At 37.1% G+C, this 27733-nt stretch overlaps 2 protein-coding genes across 5 annotated transcripts in view; one reads left to right on the top strand and one right to left on the bottom strand.

Annotated features, from left to right (window-relative positions):
• Positions 1-964: 964 nt before the first annotated feature.
• Positions 965-8394, bottom strand: wfs1b (Wolfram syndrome 1b (wolframin)). Its single transcript, XM_051128103.1, has 8 exons — positions 8215-8394; positions 7281-7523; positions 6284-6360; positions 6070-6214; positions 5755-5928; positions 5426-5503; positions 4775-4935; positions 965-3770 (listed from the first exon to the last, which is right to left on the bottom strand). Exons 2-8 carry the CDS (start codon positions 7513-7515, stop codon positions 1938-1940), a joined length of 2703 nt encoding a protein of 900 aa, XP_050984060.1. The 5' UTR covers positions 7516-7523; positions 8215-8394; the 3' UTR covers positions 965-1937.
• A 5268-nt stretch (positions 8395-13662) lies between these two features.
• jakmip1 (janus kinase and microtubule interacting protein 1) overlaps positions 13663-27733 on the top strand; it is a 34736-nt gene continuing 20665 nt past the window's right edge. For 3 of the 4 annotated variants that reach the window (XM_051127726.1, XM_051127728.1, XM_051127729.1), the window contains exons 1-3: positions 13663-13850; positions 24104-24340; positions 26422-26916. In XM_051127726.1, the coding sequence (XP_050983683.1) occupies positions 24197-24340; positions 26422-26916 (639 nt within the window). In that variant the 5' untranslated portion in view covers positions 13663-13850; positions 24104-24196. The remainder of the gene's footprint in view (positions 13851-24103; positions 24341-26421; positions 26917-27733) is intronic. The other variant, XM_051127727.1, reaches the window with a different exon arrangement.

Below are 27733 nucleotides of genomic sequence, written 5' to 3' on the forward strand. Positions count from 1 at the left end.
AACATAGATGTAAGTTTACAAATACGTCGTAATTAAAATGTATTACTTAAATAATGTTTTACGTAAATTGCTTCCTATTACCCTCTTTATAGGAAAGCATCGCCCTTATTTTTTTTAATTCCAGAAATAATGTAATTTCAACCTACTAGAAAACAGCATTCAAAACTATATCCTGAATCTCTGCCATACTTGTTAAATATGATACCAGACATCTACTAGATGAAAATACACTTTCAAAACACTCTTTGATTCAGTCACAGTCTGAAAGTGTGCATGGTTGAGTCTTTCATAATTACCTTTTTAAGCATAACAGTTTTTGGATTTCTCAACTCCAGCCCTGGAGGCCCACTGCTCTGCACATTTTGTATGTTTCTGAATCTGACACACTCATTTCAGTTCATGGATCTTTCTCCAAACGAGCATGATGTGAATAAGGTGTGTTAAATGAGGGAAACATACAAAATGTGCAGAGCAGTGGGCCTCCAGGGCTGGAGTTGAGAAATCCAAAAACCCGTTATGACTGGAGTTGAGAACCACTGGTATATGTAATTATTCTGCCATCTAATGGTTGTATTGTTCATAAACATCTGAAAACTCTGCTGCCTTATTGCACTTCTCATTACTCTGTAATGCATAAGACGACATTTTTACATTCTCTGAAGAGAAGAGTTGTGTTTGTACATTCAAAGTTTGCTGACATGACACCAGCTTGTAATGCAGTTGGAATATTCACTGAAATCACAGCAGGACAGAAAGAAAAACTGAGTGCATTTCAGTAAATGGAGATAATACAGTCAATATGCAGGTATGTGTGGGTGGCTTCTCTTCAGTTGTATAGGAATGATAAAGGATGAGTGGCACTTCAGTATTGGCTGTTATATAATGCAGTGGTGGCACATTCACATATTTATAGTACCACAAATGAAATGTATAAAAAGGCAGATTTTCACCCAAGACAAATTCAGTCACTACATACAGTGTTTTAATATTGTGCAATGTACTGGTTAGATTGTACCTTCAAAGCGATCAAACATCTGTGCAGCAATGTTTATGGTTTGAAATGTCTACTAAAATCACAAATAGATCTTATTAATATATCTGACAATAATAATTCAAACTTACAGAAAATAAAAAACTCTATTGTACTGTACAGTATTTTCACAGAAAAATCATTAATCATTTTCAAATTTGTTCTATATGCCCTAAAATGTGAGTTACCTAACTCTTCAAAAGATTTTTTTTGAACCAATCTAAGGCATAATAATAATAAAACACAGGTACACACATGCACACACCAAAACAGTTATCTTCCAATACATTAACTAAATTAAATATAATATCAGACATTCAAAAGCCCTATAAATTAATAAAATAAGGGAAAGCCAGTCAATGCAGCCTCTCACTGTAGAAATGAAAAAATGTAGTCCAAATGCATGTTTTTTTTTCCATTTTTTTTTAGATTTTGCATGGCTTTCAGTCTCCCCATGATATGCATATTCATATTTAAAGAACTTTCAATTAAATAGTTAAAGGTGAAGTTAACTGTTCAGAGATTGTAGTGGCATTTTCTTTGGTTTCTGTAGCACTGGGGTGTCCAAGTCTGCTTCTGGAGGACCACGTTCATGCAAAGTCAACCCTAAATAAACACACCTGAACCAGCTAACGAAGGTCTTCAAGATTACTAGAAACTTTGAGGCAGCTGTGTTGGACCAGGCTGGAACATTACAAGGCCCTCCAGGAACATTACTGGGCACCTCTGCTGTAGGTGCTACAGAAAGCAATCACTTTCCTACTTGAAACAGACAAGAAAGATGATAGCGCCTCTGGCGTTTTAATAGCGCTTTTATCAAAAGCACTTTATCAAATATCACTAGTTTCCTTGCACTTCGAAATTCTGTCTGTGCACTGCAGTGCATGCTAATGGTCAACCACTAGCCTCACACAGACACTTCTGTAGTAGCTACAGTACCGTCCACCTCAGCTGAGAGCACAGGGTGGAACAGGAAATTGAAGGCGAACGCAAAGGCATTTCTGGCGTTACCCCTCCAGTCCTGTTCAATCTTGACCTGTCGTTGAATTGGTACAAGAGGTGAGGCACATGTCTTGCAGCGCAAGGCTTTGAGTTCAAACACTGGCCATTTGCTACCCAGTCTACCCTCAAGTACCGTGCTGAACTCCACCACGCTGCCTGAGCTGAGTGCCAGTAGGACACGCCGAAATTCGTTACTAGCCCGCAGCACAATGTCTTTGGTGGCATCATCAAAATCTTGTGCCCCATTGCGCCCCTTCTGCGGCATCCCCATAGTTACTTCAAACTTGTAGTAGTCGAAGCGTTTTACATGGCACTTGTGCTTTGCAAGAGCCTTGAGCTGACACAGTGGTTCAGCAGGTCCCGGCTGGGTCTCTTCGCACGCAGGATACTCCTCACCATATAGACATCGAACCCAGTCCGCTACAAAGACAGGCAGAAGGTTGATGACAGCTTGCACACCGTTCTCAATCTCAGTGACGCGGACATACTTAAACCGGCCCTCCCACGTCACCCGGTGTCCCTCCAAGTGGCTGCAGAGGATCTGGGCATGTGCCATGTTACGCTCCTTCCAGGCACGAGGGCCACACAGGTCGCTGTACTCCTGCCAAGTCAGGGTGCTGTTGTATACCTTCATCCCCTCCGAACGGTACACGTAGAACCAGCTGAAGAGCATCAGAGCTGAAATCCAGACAAGGATCAACTTGACCACACTGCTACGCCGCAAAGAGCGCAGCACTGCCAAGGGCGACACGCTAAAACGTGTCCACCAGTGCAGCAGGACAGGAAGCACACAAACACACACTGTTACAACCATTTTGGTCAGTTCTAAGGCGAGGAACCACTGCACTACCTGCACCAGCATTACAGCTGCTAAAGCCAGAGATAACACGGGCAGAGCAAAGAAGAAAAGAAGGTAGCCCACAGCTGTGCGCATAAGCCCCAACGCTGTGGACTCTTGCAACAGCGTGACAGACAGTTCACACCAGATGAAGCACACCAGGTAGGGCAGCAGCACACAGTAGGTGCCACGTGCACCACCTGCTGTGGCCATACGGGAGCACAGGTAGAGGAGGTAGAGATACAGAGCACAAGGCACACCCACATGCAGTACCAAGCAGTCACCAAGGTGCATGCTGAACCAAGCGCCACCAAGTATACGACCCATCCAGCCTCCCAGCAACTGATTCATGAATTCAGAAATGGCAGAGGCAACCTGGGAGAGCAGAGCAAATTTGGCATGCTGCTGTGCTGTTGGTCGCAGACTTAAGTAGCTGCTTACAGTGAAAAAAACTGCAACCGTAGCCAGTTCCGAACATGGCAACCAGGACTTGTCTGCCACTGGAAATGAAAGAATGAGGAAAAGGGCAGAAAGGAGGAAGTAGAGGTATGGCTCCAGGTGATTCCATGTAAAGTTCGACTCTGCCTGCTCAAGGTCGATCCCCGGCTCAAAATGAGACAACATGGCTGTCAACGCTTTAAAGTTCTCCCATGCCTTGCTGTTCTGGAAGATTCGGAGTGTACAGATTACCATTGACACGAAGGAGAGGTAGAATACAATGAGGGGAATGACAAGGACAAAGAACTCCAAAGTTAGGTTGGAGATGATGAAGAAGAAGATGAGGGCATTGATGTGATGAGTAGGTATGAGAGCGCTAATCCACTGCATGCCAGCACGTGATGCCCAGTCAATCAACACCTCTTTCACCTCCATCACTGCATGAAGGGGAAACTTCAATACCTGTAAGTACAAAGAAATTATTTTTAGCTAAACAAATAATTATTTAGTACACTATAATATTGGCTGTGTCTCAAAACATAGTGAGCTGCTTAACTATAGCTCATAGTAGTTATATCAATTGTCAGAAATATTAAAAAATCTGCCATTAAAGGGATAGTCCATCAAAAAGTTAAAATATCATTGTCGTCCCTTAAGACTTTCACTCATCCTCGAAACATAAATCATTTTTAATATTCTCTCATTATTTTTGGCTGTCCATTGAAAATCAACACAGCCAAAATTTGTATGAGAATAAAAGGTAAATTAAATTTGTTCATCGTATAAAGCGATCAACATTAGACTTGGATTAAACAGCTCAATTCCAATGAATCTGGAACAACATGCTGGTGTGTAACTGATTTTTCACTTTTGGATAAACTGTCCCATTAAAATAAAAAAAATCAATTAATTGATTGCTACATTAATTCTGCAAATGTGGAAAACACCAAATATCATGTATATGTGGCCTTATCTACACAGATAAGTTTATTTACAAAACTTTCTTTTTACGGTTGGATTTTAATGTATGATCACTGTTTTCATAGTGAACATAATCATTATTTATAGCGAAATGCTCTAACACGGATGATGCTGAAGTGTTGCAGACATCGAACAACACGCAGTGCAAATGACTGCATAAACAGTGTTTTCTAACAAATTAAAGATACATCATTTCATCCAATAAATATGTGTTTTACATCCAATAAATGTGTGTTTTATATTCATTCAATAAACAGGTGTTTTATATTTTATCCATGTATCGGCACATTAGCTAACATCCTGTGTGTAATCAGCTCCTATTTTCTATGAAGAGCATCTAAAGTCAGTTACTTAGGAGACCCCACTTTGGTTAGTGGAGTTTTGGTTATACTATTTCTGTAGACAGCTGGCCATGTAGGCAGTATACAATGAGTCAACTTGCCAAGTTTTCACAAACTTAGATTTAAGCAGAAATGTAATAACACCTTCTGATGCAAAGGAAGTTCATCTGGGTTTTTTACTAGTCCTTCATCGTCATCATCATCATCATCACCTGCAAACCCTTCCATGACAGGTGTTGGGGAAATACCCTCCGCATATTGTTTGGTATTCTCAACAAACTGTTCTACACCTACATAATCAGCCCCTGCCAGAGAACAGATACATAAATTCAGGATATTATATTCTTATTACCACATATATGTGACCCTGGACCACAAAACCAGTCTTAAGTAGCACAGGTATATTTGTAGCAATAGACAAAAATGCATTGTATGGGTCAAAATTATTGATTTTTTTTTTATGCCAAAAATCATTAGGATAATTGCTGCATTGCATAGATGCATTGCTAAGAACTTCATTTGGACAACTTTAAAGGCAATTTTTTTCAGTTTTTTATTTTATTTTTTTGCACCATCAGATTTCTAATTTTTAAAACTGTTGTATCTCGACCAAACATCGTCCTATCTAACAAATCATATATAAATGGAAAGCTTATTCATTTAACTTTCAGATGATGTATAAATCTCAATTTTAAAAAAATTGACCCTTATGACTGGTTTTGTGGTCCAGGGTCACATATATTAGTAGTGTAAAACATATTAGACTCTAAAGGAAAAATAGCACAAGGCATTCACCATCTCTTGCAACCAAACTCTCCAAAACTTTCCTTTGTTTCTGTGTTGGTGTCAAGAGAGGGCTGCTGGGAGCACCATCTAGAGGAGGAGGAGGACACAAAAGCATGTTAAATGTTCTGGAGATATTTACAGTTGACTTTGTTTACATATGTAAAAGAACTACATGAAGATTCTTTTTTTTTAATATATATTATTTTGAGTTTCACAGGAAAATTATAACAGCATACAGGTTGGAGACAACACAAAGTAATGACAGAAAATGACAGAAGATTCTTTCAGCATTGTCCAAACTGGTTGATCACAACAATAACAAATTCCTGATGTTTCACCTGTCTCATCATTGAGCTGGCTCACATTTTCCAAAAGTTCAGAGGCAGTGATGTTTTTCTTTCTCTCTGGATTGAGTTTCCAGTACATGACCAGAGCTGCTTTCCTTACACTGCGCTGAAAACGAGATTCACATGCCAGGGAACACACCTCCTCTCTGTTCTCAGCTGTGATGCCTGGCATAATCACACACACACACACACACACACACACACACACAAAAATCCAACTATAATACCACTCAAAATGTAAATGCAGAGAAAGGGATGTCATGTTTATGTTTATAATATAGAAATCATAATAAGTATCTGCTTTACCCCTCCTTTCATGCAGGCAACGCTGTAGCAGTTTTACTGCATCTTTCCGTCCATTCTTCGCAGCCTGGAGCAGCCATGTAACAGCAGTAACAGAATTCACTTCCTCATCTTCTTGCTCAGCTAATCTCAGGTAATATCGACCAACCTGCCAAAAACAAAGTGTAAGTATTTCTAACTATTATAAAGATGTATAGTGTGTTTGTGGCATTCAGACCTCCGTCTGTGCTTTGGTGTCTCCATTCTTTGCCCTTTGTTTAAGATCATCTATGCTCAGTTCCTCTGTGATTTCCCCTAGAAAATGAAAAGAAGCACACACACAAATAGTGTCATATTCATATAATGTGGTCACAACAAATATGTATAGTAGTAAACCAGTTTATACTAAAGATGTTCACACAGCAGATTTTTATACACATTTGTTTTTCAAATCAGATCTTTACCACTGACAACCTACACCAACTTATTTGCAACTGTTTGCAAAGCAGATCAGTGCTTTCAGGCAATGTAGTCCTGGCATATCTATGAATATTACACTTGTACTACACTTCTTTAAATATAAATATATAAAAAATATATACATTTTAAATGTTCAGTTTTTCATATAATCTTTATCATGGGTTCACCCTTACATCTAATCTGGTTGAGTAAACAGTAAGCATATTTTGGCGTGCTGTTCTGGGGGAGGGCTCCGAGCCCGGAATATGGCCCGAACCCAGAGAACACCCCCCATCCCAAGTATAGGATGAGGATAGATTAAGAGTGAGGAGTTGGGGTGGAGGGAGGATGCCGAAAAACAGTCGAATGACGGAGGTAAGTCAGCTGTGTGCATATATATGACTTGCGCTAGTTTGGATGATTAGCTAGACAAGTTGCACCTGTGCCGAATTAGTTGATTATCTGATCGTGCTCCTCCCGAACTTTGTTATCAAACATCATTTATTTTAATTCACATTTATTTAAATTGTTGGAAGCTATTTTTAATACTGTGTTATAAAAGATCTAAACTAAGTCATTGGTTCATGTTACTGGAACTTGGGGGAAACCAGTGCTATAGTATGTGACATCTGACTTGCCTTGACTGGGTGAAACAATCACTGACACAGCACTAATGTATATTTTATATTTTATATTCCCTGTTCCTCTTGTGCATTATGGATTAGCATTGTTACAAGCACAAACTGTGTGTTGTTCGACACAGAGTGAATCCGTACCCTGTAGAGGAAAAGGTGATTGTCCTGGAAAGGCAGTGTGGGAGTTGCTGGCTGCATTCAACTGGGATCGACCTGTCTGTGAGGCGTGATGTGGGGGTGTAGTCATTGTTGAAGGGGAGGGACTAGGCATCGAAGAAAAGGACATTGAATGAATGGTGTGCCCAGATGCAGAGAAAGCTGTGGGGACAGGTGATGCTGGGGGTGACAGTGGAGATTCAAGAAGAGAGGCATCCATTTCTAAGCCTAAAACAAAAAGACACAAAGATTGTAATAAGTGCTTTTAAAAATGATGAAGAGTTATTTCATTGACTACATCAGTTTTGATTTTTTCTGAAATGTCCTACTATTCTTTCCAGCTTATTCTGCTGCCAAAAGGAAATATCATATTATAACACAGTAATATGTAATCAAAAAATATACATAAAGTATACTATAAAGCCTATTTACCTTAAGTAAATTAATCTGTATTTTATTAGTATTTTTAATTTAGTATTTTAAGTAACTAAAACTTAGCGAGTGCGGGAAATAAAGGAATTCTGAAAGATTCTTAAGGAGATCCCATATGAATTCATGATTTTACAATACTGCTGAGTTTAATGTAAACTATACAGCTAAAGCCATTGTTACTATGATAAATGTTTTGTAAACAGTGTATTTTGCACCACTCTGAGATGCAAAAAAGGCTGAGGTGTCATTGCTCACCCGTGTCACCTTCACTACTGACCGGCAGAACAGAAAGTAAAGTTACACTCAAACAAACACTGATCGACAAGCACAGAGGAGCAAACAGAAATGCCTCCGATCACTTCCAAACTCTTAAAACTCTTGATTTTTCTGTATGTCTGTGAACGCTCTTCTCAGACATACAGTACATAAATGAAACTATACAGCGAGTCTTCAATCCACGATATTTCTGTTGCTTATTTTTTCTTACCTTAGCTCCTATATCACTCCATCTTAAGTATGACACAGCTGTCAGCAAAATCGCTGTTACTTTAGTGTATTCTGACACCAGACACAGTGTTGCTAAAATAAGTGATGAACACACAGCGGACAGAGCAGAGGCCCGTCCAGATGCTGCTCACTAAATAAACCCTCCCCCATTGTATGACTGGCCCAGAATGTTGACATTGTCCTATTCAAGTTCCTGTTGCTGCCTCCCTGGATTTTCAAAATAAAAGACCTAAACATAAACAAAACAAAACACGATAAAATAAAATAAATGTCCTTGATTTTTATTTTTATTTTTGCTTAATTTTGTTCAAGACGCACAACCACATGAAAACGGAATACTGATCTAATAATAATGCTAAGCAAATTTTAGTTTTATCTAGTTACCACTTAGGATTGTGCGCTATTTTTGACGGTATTACGCATTCATGAATATGAAATGAGATATGAATGAAAAAAAAAATGCAAATATATTTTCTTTAATGAAAATATAAGGAAGTAACACACAAGGGATGAACACACACCTCAGTAAATTCATCTTTATGTCATTACAAAATCCAAAATCTAGTTCAACTTCCTAGCCAATTAAATTAAAATGCCAACTTAAAGGGAGACAATTAAAATATGAATTTTGTTATTTGTTTAGTTTGACTGAGACTATGAATTGTTTTGCAGTCTGTCTGAGTAAATGTCTCCGTCACCTCCAGTACTGAACAACATTGTGACTGGTCTCTTACCAAACCCCAATCTCAGATAATGGGTAACCAGAGTTAAAGGCATTGGGTTTATGTTTATGAATCAGATAGTTGTGATTTTCGCTTGGAGAGTTCACCGAGGATGTTTAATACAGCTGGGGCTATAAGTCCAATCAAGTCATATTTATCTTCTTTAGCACTTTATACAACACAGATTTTGTCAAAGCAGCATCGCAGAGATAAACAGGAAATAGCAGAAGCAATTGTGGAAACTATGAAGCTATGGCGACAGTTCAGATGCTGCTGTAAAGCATCTCTAAAAGACAATTGTGTCATTATTGTGGAGTTAATCAAGTGGCTATTCTACAACAGGTAGCAATGTTGTCAGTTCAGTGTTGATTCGGTTCAGTTCAGTACCAGTGTTAGTGTTGCAAGATGTCATTCATCTGTAATGCAGCTCTACATAAAACAGTATAGTGCCATCATCCAGCTTAATTGAGTTCAAATTGGTTCTCCTCCAATGGCTTCATCATTGTGGTCATATTGATAAATTACTGAAAGTTAAGTGTTTTTCAGACCGTACCTAAAGGCTATAGTTCACACTACAGGATTTTAAGCACGATTTAAGCCCAATTTGCAAACATGCCAGAAGGCAACAGTAGCAAGAAACCAAACTCTCTCAGGTCACACAAATAGAGAAAAAACCTCAGAAGAAACCAGGCTCAGTCAGAAGAGCAGTTCTCCCCCGGGCTCAAACAAGAACTTGATGTTTATTGATGAAGGAACATCACACCTGTGTCAAATGGGAAAAGGAAGAGTTGTAGTCAGTCCAGCAGGTAGGAAAGCATAAGGGTAGAGCTGCCATTCAGCCAGTAGTAGATGACTGGATAAACGCCTTCTTAATAAAACATACACTTAAAACTTACACTCCCAGCTGGTCCTGGCACGACATTCATTCATTTATAGCTGACTGTATGGATCAAATAGCCAACCAGGACCTCAGCCATACATTTAAGTTTCTGAGCTAGAACAGAAAGATTCAGGTATTTGTTATATCCATATACAGCAAAATAATCAAGTGATAATTAAAAAAAAAAATGAGATTAGATATAAATAAGCTTGAGGCAGGTGTGGGCAACCAGGCCTATTTAGAAGACTCAGCATTAATATACCCCTTCTGAAATGTAAAAAATTCAGCAATTACGTTTTACTTTTAAGACACAGGGTCCTTTGAGATATACCGTTCCAGCAAGTTTCCTTGATCAGTTACAAAAGATCAGTTATCAAAATTACTGAGGAAAATAAGATTTTCTTATCAAAGATCACAAATCATTTTTGTGCTGCAAAAGTGAGTACACCCTCCTGAAAGCTATAAAATCTAACTAAAAATTTTCAGGTGCAAGTTAAAGGCAATTTTGATCAACAGGTAACTATGTTATACATGGCCATTTTCTTGCCAATTAAAGTGTTACAGCGCATATGCTGTATGCAGGCAAATGCTGACAACAATGGAACCACTTGGGAAAGAACTGTCAGAATATCTATGTCTTTGCACAGTGAACAGTAGCACAAGAGGAATGCCAAATAAAAATATTGCAAAAGTAACATAGAGATTTAAAAACAATGGACTTGGCTGGGGGAAGAGTATGGTGAGAAGTGCCTGGTTCCTCCACTGCTAGGTGTTTTTTTTTTTTTTTTTTTTTTTTTTTTTTTGTTGTTGTTGTTTTTTTTCAGAGTGGTGTTACCTAAATGTCCCAAACTGATAAAACACAATTTTAACATAATGAAATAGGACAGCTACATGAAATAGGAAATTTTGAATGGAAAACATTGTGTACTGTTAAATGCATGAACAAGATTTTTTGTGCATGTATTGCATCACATACTGTTCAAATATACAATGCTTTATTTGCTTGATTTGGATTGAATAGACCAGTTTACCACCAGGTGCCATAAAAAAAAAAACATTGCATAAGAACATGCAGCACAGATGGCATCAGTGGATTGACAGCTATATGAAATAGAAAAACAAGCAGCAACATCATTTCATAAATTTACGTACTGTTTTCATATATATACAAACTTGAAATCATCATCAAAAGGTGATATTGTGCATTTTTAGCATACTATTTTATATTCTTTACTTTTTTTTGTAAAGAAACTGATTTGAAACTAGATTTGGTGACACACTAATCTCAAGCATTTACAAGAGCACAACATAATGGCCCTTGCTTAACATTTATAATTGTAAATACATAAAACTGCTTGGAATTATTACTCCACCATGCATTATATAACTAAAGCAAACATACATCATAATTCACACTTTATTGTTCAGTTTGATCTGATTTTATCACAACAAGCAACAAACAGGGATAGGAGTTAAACATGTTAAACTGAAGGCTGTTTGTGAGCATAGTGTTGTAGTATGTGAGTGTCTGCAGTGCATGATCTTCAGCTGATGAGGGATGTGTGCTGTAACCATGGTGACAGAGCTTGCTGCATTACTGAACACACAAACCAGGATATGATTGCTTTCCCTTGTATATGATGTACTAAGACATATTTACTTACCACTTTTCCAGGGTCATATATTTCTTTATTTACTTATCTTTCAAGTGGACTGTCATATAAGCCAGTAAAGTGTGAAGATATGGTGCATGAGTTTGAGACTCACACCAATCTTTAAAAAGGAAGAAGAGAAAATAATGGGATCTGAGATGGCATGATTATCAGACCATGTTTCTAAAAACCTTTCCTCCATATGCACATGCTGCCTTTCACTCTCTCTTTATAAAACATGAGTTTTAAGGGTGAGTTTGTTTTTCACATGGGTTTTCTGTAGTTTTCAATCTAACATTCATGGCCAAGCATTACTGTGTTCAGGTTCAACAGTAGGGACAAAGAAAAGAAATGTACTGTAGTCTTTGCCTCATTCGAGTTGGACTTTGTACCTGGGTTTAACTGAACAGAGGCTTCACACACACAGACACACACACACACACACACACACACACACACACACTCACGCATGTTTGTTTTTGTGAATTGTGGGGACTTTCCATAGACTTCTATAGATTTTATACTGACCAAACGATATTGTCTATCCCCTAACCCAACCCTAACCCTAAACCTACCCCTTACAGAAAACATGTTTGCATCGTTACACTTTCAGATAAACATAATTTACTATTTGTCAAAAATTTCAGGTTTTACTATACAATGTAGCAAAAACAAGTACACACACACACACACACACTTTACAAGCTTCACTGAGTAATACAGCTTAGAGCAGGTTTAAGATAATGAGCTTGTTATGAGTTTCACACACTGAGAAGGAGAGAAAGGAGAGTGTCCATGCATACTAAACCCAGTAGGTTTTACATGATTGAGTTTTTTTGTTCTTCACAACTTGTTGAATGTATGAAGAATAATATATATTCTACAGTAGGTCAAGTGACTGGTCACCATTTCTTTCAGATGTTTGCCCATTTTTATTCACCCTTTGAATAAATATTCACCCCAAACCTTGCTGGTTTATTTTAACTATGGTCCTGTGGTGTAATAAATTATTATTACTAGTATTATATTTTAAAGTACATGTATGTAGTCTCTCAACTGATATGATCTAAAACAAAATCTGGGATATCTAAATATTTTAGCATCAGAACATTTACATTTAAAACATTACACTCTTGTGTATACAGTATACAATGCTAGATAACAGAAAATGTTTGAATGATTTTATCCAAAATACAAAATCCATGACCTAAGTCAAAATTCAGAGAGAGAGAGAGAGAGAGAGAGAGAGAGAGAGAGTTTGGCCTGGGGTAGTGGCCCGCATATGGTGTTAATCATGCATGCTGTAATGTCTGTGTTTAACTGCACTCTAACATACGTATACAAGAAGAGTCAGTGAGCCAAGTAGACAAGGAAATCTAGGTCAGAATGATGGCACTTTAGTGATGTTTCTGAGGCTGAGGTTGATTTTCCACTTCACTCAGCAAAGACCCACTGTCAACCCCATGCTTCTCCCTCCCCCTTACACGGCAGCAGTTGGTGGTGCTTTGCCTGCGCTATGACTATGTTTAATTTATTAAAGCTGTAACCACATTTTCCTCTCTCCATACTTTTATCACCTGAGTTAATCAGCTGGGTACTCTTACTTGAAACAACCAAAATCTAAAGGAACTGTGTATTATTGTAAGCTGTCTTTTATAGTATGTGGTTGTTTGGTTAGTTTCTTTTTTGTCTGTTGGTTTGTTTAAAAGTATTTATTGAACAACAATATAATATTTGAAAATAAATTAATAGGATTAAACGTCTTGTTATAATATTAGACTTTAATTTTATTTCGATTTTTAGACTTGATTTTATGTATTTTGATTATTATTATTGAAAAACTACAAACTTACAATAGCTAACATACAATAAATACAGCACTATAATTTTTACCTATAGTGAGGGTTTGCTGAGAGGTTTTAAATGACGTCCTCACAGTGGGCGTGGAGGTGTTCGGTGAAATTACAGATCGTACTATGACTAAGGCTTAGTTTATGAATATTAATTATGTAAAGTTGACGTCCGTTAATATATTCCAATTGCTATTGCTTTGCTCATATATATTAAATTCACACGGTTGACGCTGCATCGCTCCCTTCCAATAGCGAAAGCGCTGTCATGAATATTAAAAACGACACCTTCACAGTAGTAGGATTTGAAAATTCGCCGTCTGACTTCTCTTGCCTGTGTAGTGGAGACTAATGTAACGCTGTCACCACTATAACAGCATCAACACACACCACCCTCATCTACACTTCCGCAACTGCTGTCAGATGCCGTCGCCCGGCGTGTTTCTCTGGACAGAGCGGAATTAAGGACACATTTTCGGCCTGCTGGACCGCGGACACCTGAGACGCTCACGGCAAGTTACTGGGGATCGTACGAACAAATGTTCATTTATAACCTGGATCACTGCACAGTTCCATTTGATTCGCCAGTGCATACGCTGCTATGTGGCATTTCATTGTTAAAAAATAAATGAATAATTTAATGCGAATGGTTGTGTGAGCGTAATGAATGAATTTGGTTGTCTCATCACTTTCACCGGAGAGAGTTTATTGATCCTGCCCGCGCTTAATGATTGCAACATCACACCCATATTTAATTCATAGCAAGCATCGGTTCGGTAATGTTACAGTGACATCTGTCCTTGTGATGCTTTGTAGACGGTGTAGCTCCACATTGAAACACGCATGATTTGTGTCGATTCTCTTTCATCTTTTGGCTGTCAATCATGATGACGCAGCGCTGTCAGTCATCCGGCGGTTTGTTTGATGTGTTGTGCTGTGGTTTGATGATCAGAGATGTTTAGCTGCAGTGGGTCTGTGATGGCTGGTGCTGTGGGTGTGGTTCTGCCCGCCCGGTGCTGATGAATTCTGCCTCTGTGTCTCTGGATGCACTGCTACAAGGTTCCTTCCCACGGTGATAGAAAACCTGGAAATAACGCGAAATTGTGGAATCGTAATTTCCAGGCCTTGGAAAGTTATGAGAATTTCTTTAGGCTATGAATGTATTTTTGTCTAGTTGTGCTCAGCTTTAGAATAGAGCAGGATGGGGCTAGTTGTCACAGAGACGACTTGTTACTAGGTCTAGCCTGTGTGTGTTTTCACTGTCAGAGGTTTTGTATTTTGGTTTCAGATGCCCAGTTCAAAACCTTTAAGTCATCATCATATCATGTATCATTTATTTTTATTTTTTTTAATTATCATAGCTGTTACAAGTGAGCATGATGAGCATGGAATTATACAATATTACGAAACATTGGTTTAAAATTTCTGTTTGTTCATTTTTGTATGTTGGCTAATTTAAAAACTTTTTTTTTTTTAATTCATAATTATTTAGTCAAACTTCTATTTTTGGACTTTTATGCACAGATTTTCTAAACAAAGATGTCAGTGGACAAACAAAAAGTATTTTGGCCAGAAGCGACAATTAAAGTTAAACGCCTTAATGATCACTGGCCAGACCAGGACTGGATATTCAAATGAACAACAGAAGCCCAGGGTCTCTGATTGTCAAGGGCCCCTATAACATGCAGTGCATGTTAACCACTAGAGCTGCCCCTGTCTAGCATGAGCTTTAGATCCCTTCAAAAGGTACAGAAAGCTGACCAACCACTGGCTGTTGTAAGTCTTCAAATGCCAGCCTACAAAAAGGCGAAGGGGGCCTCCAAAGACAGGTAGCAGGGTCCTCATAGGATTATAATCCTGCCATGGGAAACTATATAATTAAGGTTGATTGTCAAGTACAATTTTTTAGCCATTCAAACCTGTACTGCATATAGATATTTTCTACCACATTGTTTAATCTACTTATCTTAAACTGTAAATCTCAGGACAAGAGTAATTTTTGTAAACGTCACATCAGGGCAACTTGTTAAATGTGTTACTTTTATTCTACAGTTTAAATTGTTTTAAATTAAATAAGTACTTGTTCAGTAATTGTAGAAACAAATGTAATTGAACTGCTTTTTTTTTTTGATGTGTGGCTAATACCAAGTTACTTAATCTTAGGAAAAAAGTACAATATCTGATGCTGAGGCATTGCCGTTTAAAAATGTACTAATATTTACCAATGTAAGTACTACTATGTACACTAGAGCTACTAATATGTACCTTTAAGGTAGTAATTTGCACTTTCTAGGGGTAAATAATGTACAAAGGTGTACTTTTTTGAAAAGGTAATGCCCTTTTTTTCTGAGTGTGTACTGTTCTGTAATAATTAAGGTAGAAATATGATATTATGGTGGTTACCTTAGAATTTTTGTCTGGTTAATGTAACATTTAAATGTGATTGACCTGGCTGATTACGTCAGACCATCAAATGCAGGTCCATAGCCACTGCTGGACTTACTGTTGTGCTTGTTGGTTTTCTTTATAGTTCCTTATTTGATTAGATTTTGTTGGGTGACTTCAATAAGATCCCAGGCGTTGCACATTACTGTCACAACCCTCCTTGCCAAACACATTGTAGCATTTGCATCAGCAGCATGACTGTTACGCCCCAACTTCCCTTAGCGACTGAAACCTGTCCTGCTTGTGTAAAGAGCTCTTTTACCACACAGAGTGAAAGTTTTTAATCTGCTTACTCTGACTCTAAACTAAAAAAGGTTTAAAGAAAGAGTCTGTGTATCTCTATAACACAGACTCATATGGTCACATGCGTTCACCCATGAGCAGTGAGCAGCTTGATTAATTTGAATGTGCTGAGATAACACACTGCCGTTTTATTCCCCAGCCATTTAGATTAGAACTTTATGCAAGTTCTTAAGATACCAAGGCATTAAAAGTTTCAAAGGTCAGCAAAACTGTTGAATAAGGTAGACTTGTAATCATTTTCATTCCGTGTCCTCTGGTAGTGGTTTACTTTAGTGAGTTTGGTTTGTTTTCCTAAGGTGGGACATTTGTAAACTTCTTAAGAGTGTATTTGTTTTGCATATGCAGTATTGGCCTGTATGGAAATAGTGTATGTGGCTACAAAATGTATTTAGACACTTAAGTCCAAACTCTTTAAAATGTAGTATTTGTGGTTGTAATTATTTCTGAGAAAAGTGCCAGTGGTGTTTGCAGATCAGTGTTAATTTTGACAGGCATTTTTGATTTAGTCTTAGTCTTTATCTTGAGACCAAAATGCTTAATAGTCTTAGTCACATTTTAGTCATTTGAGTCTTTTATAGTTTTAGTCTAGTTTTAGTCAACGAAATGTCATTGCATTAGTTTGTCAACTCTAGTTACCGACATTTATTTTGGTAGCTATTTTAGTCTTCAAACAAACATAATCATTAATTCTTTAGACCAAATCAAAGCTTATGATAAATTTGAATCAACAATTGAATTTGGGAAAACTTGAATAAATTATGACAATTTTCATTTTTGGGTAAACTATCCCTTTGGAAAAAGGAGTACTTATTATTATACTTGTGCTTTTACTTATATTATATTAATTTATAATTTTTGAAAAAGAGACACAATAACAGAAATACGCTAGAGCAGGGGTGCCCAACCCTGTTCCTGGAGATCCACTTTCCTGCAGAGTTTAGTTCCAACCCTAATCAAACATACCTGTCTGTAATTGTCAAGTGCTCCTTAAGATCCTAATTAGCTGGTTCAGGTGTGTTTGGTCAGGGTTGGAGCTGAACTCTGCAGGAAAGTCGATCTCCAGGACCAGGGTTGAGCACCCCTGTGCTAAAGATACAAATTAAACTCATTTTTCAGATACAGTAAGTTTAATTACCATGTAGGCTATACGTTTATTTAACATCTTTTGTTGGTTAACATTAATAACAGATTGGTATTTAATTAGGAATGCTGTCTCTTTAAGACGGAAGGCATGCATGTAATACTGACACATTCAGTTTTTACCAACTTGTTCACATTCAGTTAAGCCATAACTTACATAATTTACGTGAGATACTCAACATGATAGACATTTGGACTACTGTGTGTGCATTTGAGCACTGATCGCGCCCTGTCTGAGAACAGAAGAAGTGGAGCGTGCGCGAGAGAGAGCACTTCTGGTGTTTTAAGTTAAGTTAATTAACTTTAAGTTAATCAACAATGAATTGTGACTACTGGGGAAAACGGGACATCTGGTGACTCTATCCCTATCCCTTTAGGTGCTGAGGCCATTGTTTCAGATCGCAAATTCGTGTTTTGGTAGCCTATCTTTCCATTGCAGCTGCTGTACTGAGACTAGACATACAAACGCCCCTTATTCAATTGCAATCCAATCCGCCTCTTCTTGTTAACAAAGAGGCGTCATAAATTTTGTCATACTTTTTATCAGAAATTAGTTTAGCTTGTCAATGTCTCGTCTTTGTCACATAAAAATTGTTTGTTAACGAATTTTTTTCGTTGTCGTCTTCGTTGATGAAATTAACACTGTTACAGATGTCACTTGATTTGATATTTTGTGTTATGCAGTGACATTTTCATGTGCATCTTAAGTGTCCAGGGGCTGCTGTATCTGCCAGTCTTATTTTAGTATTACTGATTACAGGTTTTATTAATATTTTAATTAGCTTTTAATTTTATATTTTCAGTTTTAATTTTAATTTTATTTTTTGTTTTAGTCATTTTGTTATGTACATTCATCATTTGTATTATTTTTTTTAATAATATTTAGTTGTTTTTAGTTTTTTTATTTCAGTTTTATTTTTTAGTTTAGTTTTAGTTTTTATTAATTTTCAGTCAGTAATTTTAGTGATTCACCAAGTTTTAGTTAGTTACCAAGGCAGCATTCTTGTTTTTTTATAGTTTAATTTGAGCTTAAAAGTTTTATTGAGTTTAAATTTAAGTTTAGTTTAATTTTTATTTAATATTTATTTTATTTCAGCTTTATTTTAATGAACGTTTTTAATAGTTTTAGTTTTAGTTAACAATAACAACCCTGATGTGCGTGAGGCTGCACTACCTGAAATACAAGGTTTAAATACCATATTTGAGAGCACCTCTCTTTTCTTTAATTATAAAAAAAAAAGACTTTAGTGTCTCTCTGTATTTGACTCAGTCATAGCTACTTAATAGTGCAAAATGTGTTAAAGTGACTTTATTTATTTATTTATATTTCCTGTCCAGTTTTTATAGGGAGTTTGACTTTGATGTTTCCCATAAACTTGCAATATCTGCAGCTTGGCAGTGAACTCTTGTGACTGGCTGGACATCTGGGAGCCAAATGTGTGTGTGTGGTGGATATATTTAGCAAATGTTTAACTCATGCAAATGTTTATGATTTTATAAACCCCTGTTTTGCTGTCATTTTGCTAAAGGGAAAAATAACATTTTGGAACAGATGATGTAATTATGCTATGTCATTAACAGTTCAAACAAGTTTATTAAACGATCATTTTCTCCAAGAACTACAGTCTAGATCCAGATGTGTTTCAGTGTGTTGTAGACCATATAACAAGTTGCTTTGGTGCTTGCTGTTTGAAGCTATTTTCTTCAAAGCTCTGTTGTTGTTAATTTTCCAGATAAGAGAAATTTCAATCCCTGAGTTAGAGAGCAGCAAGGCTTTTTGTGTGTGTTTGGACTCTTGAAGTAGTTTTTTCATGTGACCAATTAGGTCAAGGTAAACTACTTAATTTAAGGTTAATTCAGTTGTATATCTATTCTTTTATAACTCTATGGCTTATAAAGGAATTTAAAAAACTCACATTTTTGATGCAGTGTTAGTACTTCAGGCTCAACAATAAGATTAACAATAAGTGTGGGAGATTTGGGCAAGTGCATTGTTTTGTCATGTAGTGTCTTGCATTCATTAGTGTGTTTTTATATCTTGCAAACCAAGATATTTTATGTTTAGCCAGCTTTGTATGTTCTTTTTATTCAAAATTGCATTTGGCGAGGTATCCTGACATGAAGGCCATACCTGTTTAGTGCTGATCTTATACTCTCCATTGAAATGTTGCTTCCTCCTTTCATCAGGTCATCTTGGGAAGTCTTTGAGGCAGTAAATTGAGTTTCTCTTTTTTTTTTATTTTTATGGTTGCTCTGATCAAACATTTTATTCTTCTTAATCGTAGTGTGCTTTTTCTTCAATCCCCGCAAAAATTTTAAAATTTAAAGTTATGCATAAGGCTGCTGTGGGGGCAGTCATGGCCTAATGGTTAGAGAGTAGGACTTATAACCCAAAGGTTGCAGGTTTGAGTCTCAGGTACAGCAGGAATTGTTGTGGGGGGAGTGAATAGCCAGCGCTCTCTCCACCTTTAATGCCATGACTGAGGTGAGACCCTTGAGCAAGGCACTGAACCTCCAACTGCTCCTTTCCTTTCCTTTTCTTTCCTTTTCTCCACCCTACAAATATTTGTCAGTTGCAAAAGTATGTGAATCTCTATACTTTTTTTTTAGTTAATTTAAAGGTGAAACTAGAGTATATCTGTTAAAAAGTGTTTTCAGTCAATAGGATAACGATTAGGTGTCAGTTTATGCCCTGTTTCATTTAAAGAACAGGGATCTATTAAAGTCTGATCAAGTTTGTGAAAGTGAATCATGGCACAAACAAAGGAGATCTCTGAGGACCTCAGAAAAGGAGTTATTGTTGCTCATCAGGCTGGAAAAGGTTACAAAACCATCTCTTTGTTGGTCGACCAACAAAGATCACTCCAAAGCAAGGTGTATAATAGTTTCCGAGGTTGCAATGAACCCCAGGATAACTTCTAAGCAACTAAAGGCCTTTCTCACATTGGTTCATGTTGAAGTTCATGAGTCCATCATCAGGTGAACAATGAAAAACCATGATGTGCATGGCAGGGTTGCAAGAAGAAAGCCCCAACTCTCCAAAAAACACTGCTGTCTGTCTGCAGTTTGATAAAGATCATGTGGACAAGTCAGAAGGCTATTGGAGAAATGTTTTGTGGACGGATGAGACCAAAATATAATTTTTGGTTTAAATAAAAAGTGTTATGTTTGGAGAAAGAAAAACACTGCATTCCAGCATAAGAAGAATCTTATCCCATTTGTGAAACATGGTGGCAGAGCCGGATTAACGCAAAGGCAAACTAGGCACGTGCCTAGGGCCTGATTGGCGGGATGGGGCCCAGACAGAGGGACAAAAATAAAAAAATAAAAATAAAAAATAAAATAAAATGTATAAATGTCCTATCTACAATTTATTTCAATATTTATTAATTAACTAAAAATAGTGACGATGTTTATCTTAACCATAGACTGTTACATTACGTCACATAACGTAAGATAACATAAGATAAGATGCATAACATAAGATGCTTTCGGGTGCGGCAAAACGTAAAAAGAAAAAAAATGAAGAGGAACAAAAGTAGAGACAGCGGGGGGCTTTACAGAAGTTTCTGTCGGGCAGCCGTCCGACAGCTGTGAACCTGTTCGAGTCAGCAGAGCCAGAGGCCGAGCCAGGCCCGGAGACACGGCCCGAAGACGCGGTGGAAGATGCGGCGGGAAATGTGGCGGAAGACGCTGTGGCGCCGTCAACATCAGTGCCGTCACAGAAGGACAAACTGATGGAAGAACAGCAGCCAGCCAGAAGTGAGCCCAATATCGTGTTGAATACCAGAAAATGGAAATAATGATGCTTGTCCATGAAAATAAACATCTTTACTACTACAGCACACTTTCTCTTACTGCAAATTTTATTGGTCTTTGTGTATTTGAATACTTATTTAACTATTCAATTTAATCAACACATTTAATTAAGATTTTCTGCAAAATGCAATGGCTTACAACATTTATAAATTGTTATAAATAAATTTTGCAGAAAATCTTAATTAAATGTGTTGATTAAATGTAAACAGAGCAAATAAGATAAACGTATTTGCTTTGTTTACATAGTTTACTGACAACTATTGGTTATTTACTGGTACTACTGCCTTAACAATGACACTCCCAATGGATAAGATGAGGATAATTTAATAGCATTTAATAGAGCCGTGTAATGACGTATAAATAATGAATATCAAAAAATAGTCTGATAGACTGTTTAATATACAACACATGACTTATTTTGGCATACAAACAACCAATTTGTAACCAAAGACTAGGCTATGTAAAATGTGAATTAACTTTTATTAGTAACTTTGGTAAGTTTCAGATTTCAATTCATAAATAACATCAATGGAGGGGGGCCCAAAAAATGCAGCCTGCCTAGTGTAGTCCATTTATTTAATCCGGCTCTGCATGGTGGTGGTAGTATCATGGTTTGGGCCTGTTTTGCTGCATCTGGGCCAGAACGACTTGCCATCATTGATGGAACAGTAAATTCTGAATTATACCAGCAAAATCTAAAGGAAAATGTCTGGACATCTGTCCATGAACTAAAATCTAAAGAGAAAGCGGGTCATGCAGCAAGACAACGACCCCAAGCGCACAAGTCATTCTACCAAAAAATGGTTAAACAAGAACAAAGATAATGTTTTAGAATGGCCGAGTCAAAGTATTCTTTGTATTATTCGTAGTATTATTTGGACCTTAATCCAAATACGTTTTGTGGAAGCACCTGAAGCAAGCAGTTCTTAGGAGGAAACCCACCAACATTACAGGGTTCAAGTGTTCCTATACTAAAGAATGGGCTAAAATTCCTACAAGTTGTTGTGCAGGACTAATCAGCAGTTACAAAAAAAAAAAAACGTTACCTGCAGTTATTGCTTCAAAAAGGGGTCACAACAGATACTGAAAGCAAAGATTCACATGCTTTTGCACCTCGCAAATATTTAACACTGGACCATTTTTCTCAATAACTAAATGACAAAGTATATATTTTTGTCTTGTTTGTTTGATTGGATTCTCTATGTCAACTTTAAGGACTTGTGTGAAAATCTGATGATGTTTTGCGTTATATTTATGGAGAAATATAGAAAATTCTAAAGGGTTCACAAACTTTCAAGCAGCACTGTATACAATAATAACAACAACAACAATACACAGTGGTTGTTTGACCACTATTCTGGTCATATACAGTCAGGTCCATATATATTTGGACCTGACACATATACACTGACACAATTTTAATTATTTTAGCTGTTGACCTATTTGACATATTCAAGTTGCAGTTATATAATGAATATGGGCTTAAAGTGCACACTCTGAGTTTTAATTTAAGGGTATTCTCATCAAATTTGGAGGAAAGGTTAAGGAATTACAGCTCTTTAATATGTACCTACCCCCTTTTGCAAGGGACCATGAGTAATTGGACAGTTGACTCAAAAGCTGTTTCATGGACAGTTGTGGGCCATTCCTTCAGAAAGATAGGAGGTGGGAAATCAACAGTTTGGTACATTCTGAGAGAGAAAAAGAACACACTGGTGAGCTCAGCAACATAATAAGGCCTGGACGTTCACAGAGGACAACAGTGGTGGATGATTGGATGATCCCCTCTATGGTAAAGAAAAAACATTTCACAACATCCAGCCAAGTGAAGAACACTCTTCAGGAGGTAGACGTGTTACTGTCAAAGTCTACAATCAAGAGAAGACTTCCAGAGAGCAAATACAGAGGGTTCACCACAAGGTGCAAACAAGGCCAGATTAGACTTTATCAAAAAACATCTAAAACAGCCAGACCACTTTTGGAAAATCATTGTTTGGATGGCTGAAATTAAGATCAACTTGTACCAGAGTGACGGGAAGAAAAAAGTATGGAGAAGGCTTGAAAAAGCTCATGATCCAAAGCATACTACATCATCTGTGAAACATGGTGGAGCAGTGTGATGGCATGAGCATGAATGGCTTTCATTGGCACTGGGTTACTGGTGTTTAGTGATGATGTGACAGAAGACAGAAGTTTCCGGATTAATTCTGAAGTATATAGGGATATACTATCTGCCCAGGTTCAGTCAAATGAAGCAAAGTTGATTGGGTGGTGCTTCATAGCACAAATGGACAATGACCCAAAACACAGAGCAAAAGCAACCCAGGAGTTTTTAAAGGTAAAAAAGTGGAATATTCTGCAATGGTCAAGTCTTCTCATTTCAACTTGATTGAGCATGCATTTTACTTGCTGAAGACCCATAAACAAACAGCAGTTTGTTAAAGTCAAGCTACAGTAAAGGCCTGGCAAAGTGTCACAAAGGAGGAAACCCAGTCTTTGGTGATGTCCATGAGATCCAGACTTAAGGCAGTAACTGCCTGCAAAGGGTTCTGAACAAAATATTAAAAATGAACAGTTTGATTTTATTTATGAACAGTTTTTATTTATTTATCCAATTACTTTTGGGCCCCTGAAAATGGGGGGTCTGTGCATAAAAATGGTTGTAATTCCTTTTTGTGCAACCCCTGGAATTAAAGCTTAATGTCTGCACTTCAATTTCATCTTGATTATTTCATTTTAAATCTATTCTAGTGGCATACAGAGCCTAAATTATGAAAATTGTGTCCAAATATATATGGACCTGACTGTACATAGTGATTATTGCATTTATCTTCACGTAGTACCTTGTGACACCACTAGATGGAGGCACAGACATGCTAAATACATTGGAACCAAATTCCAATGAACAAATGGCACAAGTGAGTGTTCAGATCAGTGTGTGTAAGATTGTTTGTATTAACTGTAGTCTGTGAGCATGTGTAAGGGCAACACCCTCACTCTTACTGAGTGGAACAACTGTGTGTGCAGTAACTCACAGACTGACCCTTTCTGTTTCCAGCAGGAAAAGAGGAAGATGCCAGTGACGATGTGGATGATTTTCAGTGTAAAGGTTTAGAGTGAGATTTGACTGGTAAATCATCATTTGGGAAGGATGGCTGCAACTACGCCCACCTCGGCCCCACCTCCCAAAAAGAGCAGAGGAAAACAGGAAGTAGAAACTTTACAGGCAGCCAATGAAGAGCTGAGAAGCCGATTGAGCGACTTGCAAAATGAACTGCAACAGGAAAGAGGCAAGGTATCCCCATCTACATTATGCCGTTATACACACCCAATCTGATTATGTATACTAGACTAGTAGTATTTCAATTCCTAAAAGTATATTTTTAAAAATTGCAATTGGAAATAATATAATATTAATAACATAAAAGGCCATTTAAGTGTACTTAAAGATACACTTAAGTACACTTTAAATAAGTTAAATCAGGGGTGGGGAACGTTGATTATTGAGGGCTGGTGTCCCCGCAGAGTTTAGCTCCAAACCTAATCAAACACACCTGAACAAGCTAATCAAGGTCTTCAAGATACAGGTTGGTACTTTTTTCAGGGCTGGAGCTAAACTCTGCAGGGACACCAGCCCTCCGGGATCAAGGTTCCCCTCCCCTGATTTAAATCATTATGTTTTAATAATCTTTTGTCTTGCTTTAAAGAAATGCATATATTTTTATGTTTAACATGCTGCCTTAGTAAAGTACTTGATTATAATTTTATTGTAATGCTACCCAGTAATACATTTCAAGTTAACATAAATGTACTAAATTGCAACTTCATTACAAATATGTAATTACAAATATATTTAAATACGTGACATACACATTTCAATAGAAATAGCATTGAAGTATATTATAGTTTTCCATAATTGCTTGTTAGTACATTTAGCAGAACACTTTAACCATATTTTAAAGACAGTTGAAGTAATTACAAAATTTGTGCGAGAGCATTAAAAGAATAAGTGCAACTGCAAACTGAATGTAAAGTAAGTTAAATTATTTCTGTAATCAATACTTTTTTTTTTTTTAAGTATGTTAAAGTGTCCTTAATTTTCATGAGGAACTATCTGCATTATTATGCTGCAGTTGATAAAATCTTTCCTTTTTTTTCCCATCATTTGCCATAGTAATGACTTAAGTATCAGCACAATGCCAGGAGACACAAGTCATGGTTTGTGAACAGAGAGGACTGGAAAACTGGAAATTTGCGAGCTACTCATGTTTGTTTATAACATTTCACTGTAAACCAGAAAACATGTTTTTCAGACATGTAATCAGATTAATTAACAATTCCTTAAATCCATGTGGTAAAATTGGAATTAGATTGCAAACCATACATGAATGTGGTTTAAATAAGATTTGTGTGCATTCTTCTTGCTGTTCAGGCTACAAACATCTAAACTGATTCAGAAGATTTATCCTCTCATGAATCATATATCCCAAAATCCATCACCAGTCTGAGCAGTAATTTGTGCCAGTGATTGCTTCATAGGTATAATGAGTAGAAGAGAAAACATGCCACACCCTCTGGAAGCGTTAAACAATGGGACAGCTTAACATTGCTGGAAGCTGGGACAAATGTGGCGGTTTGTGGAGTTACAGGAAATTTTTTCACATAATCAAATGATGAAAACTTGGTTTTAGATCTGGCAAAACAAATCAAACAATGTTTTTTTACACAGAGCTTATTGTAATGCAAAACCAGTTTGGTACATTTCATTCCTTCAAGCTCATTGCTTATGCACTACATTTTGTCCCTCTTTCTAAACCATTATAAAACCCTGGAGGTTATAAAATATTGACAGAATATGAAGACATTTGCTAATGGTGGAACAAAGTCCGGAGAATATGTGTCAAGTGCCAAAGAGCTAGGCACAAATCCAGTCAGTAAATTTAGAACAAGATGGAGATCTGGGAGAGTAATGGACATTTTTATAGTCAATATATGTTTTCTAATTATGCCCTACTCTATATAAGGCGAGTTAATTTTACAACACATTTCACACACAAATGGTAAAGTGCTGTACTTTGGGATATTAAGTTTCTTTGGGATATTAAGTACTTTGGGATATTAAGAACATTTCAATTTTAAAAACTATAATTGTTTAAATCCATTAATGCCAAGGACTGGCATTTGACATACAGTTGGAAATCCACCCCATGAATCTCACGTTTTTTTTAAATAATACCTTATTTTAATAATATCTTATTTGGTAGTCACAGGCTTGAAGACGTAATGGAAATTCATTGGTGAACTTTTATGAGAACCTTTATGTGAACGCTAATGTGAAGCCAATTCAATGTACACACCTTGTCTCTCAACTTGTAGGTGGGTAAATTACGGGAACGTTTGCAAGAGTTACGGGCCCAACGAGAGACTGAGCAACACAAGCACTCGGTTGCTCTCACTGAGCTCCGTGTCAAGCTCCATGAGGAGAAGCAGCGAGAGGTGGCAGCCACACGAGAGAGCCTATCCCGGCAACACGAGACCGAGTTGGCCCGGGCAGGACGTCTCCGTGAGACAGAACTGGCCCGTCTTCAGGCGCTAGTGTGTATTTTACGGGACGGAGCCAGCAGCGAGCTACGTAATGCCCTGAAGGAGGAGGCACGAGAGGAGGCCCGCAGGAGCTATGAAGCAGAGAAACTCAGGCTTACGCAGGAGCTGCAGGAGGCAAAGACATCACGGCGGCAAGCAGAGGAGGCGCTGTCCAATGCTGTGCAGGCGGACAGAGCCAAAGCTGCTGATCTCAGGGTGGCCCATCAAGCTCATCAGGATGAGATCCAGAGAATCAAACGCGAGAGTGAGAGAGAAATCCGGAGACTGGTAAGGAGGATGGATGGAGGAATTTAAAAAAAGTTGAACATCACCACATAGAAATTGTGAAAAATAATGGCTGATAGTACCCGCTCCAATCTCAAGCCATTGGTTGAATCAGTGTGGCTGCTCCAGATCAGAGACAGAATCAGAATCAGAAAGGGCTTTATTGCCAAGTATTCTTGTGCATAACAAGGAATTTGTTTTAGTGTCACAAGGACACAGAGACAACAACAACAACGCACAGACAATAGAAAATACGATGAGAATACAAAAAAGACACAGTGTTTACACCTTTTGGGGGAACCAACCTACAAATGTTTTACGTACATACATATATAGTTGTCTTTGTGTATTAAGTTTGAATAAAAGAAAATATCGACATGCATCTTCAAATATAAGCTAAGTTGACAGTAAGGTATAAAGCATTTAAATGTCTCAGTCTCATTCCTTATATCAATCAGTCACAAACAGTGTTTCCCAGTTTTATTTTTTTTTATTTTATGATGACAGACACTGGATGTGTTCAATACATCATCTGGCTGGTTGCTATAAAAAATATATATATATAATATATAATATATATATATATATATATATATATATATATATATATATATATATAAATTGTTTATTTAAAAAATAAGCTTTTGGTTTGGCCAATATATATATATATATATATATATATATATATATATATATATATATCTATATATATCATATATATATATATATATATATATATATCATATATATCATATATATATATATATATATATATACCAAATATATATATATATAACCAAAAGCTTATTTTATTTTTTTT

This window comes from Labeo rohita, chromosome 14 (assembly GCF_022985175.1).
Source record: "Labeo rohita strain BAU-BD-2019 chromosome 14, IGBB_LRoh.1.0, whole genome shotgun sequence".
Lineage (NCBI taxonomy): Eukaryota > Metazoa > Chordata > Actinopteri > Cypriniformes > Cyprinidae > Labeo > Labeo rohita.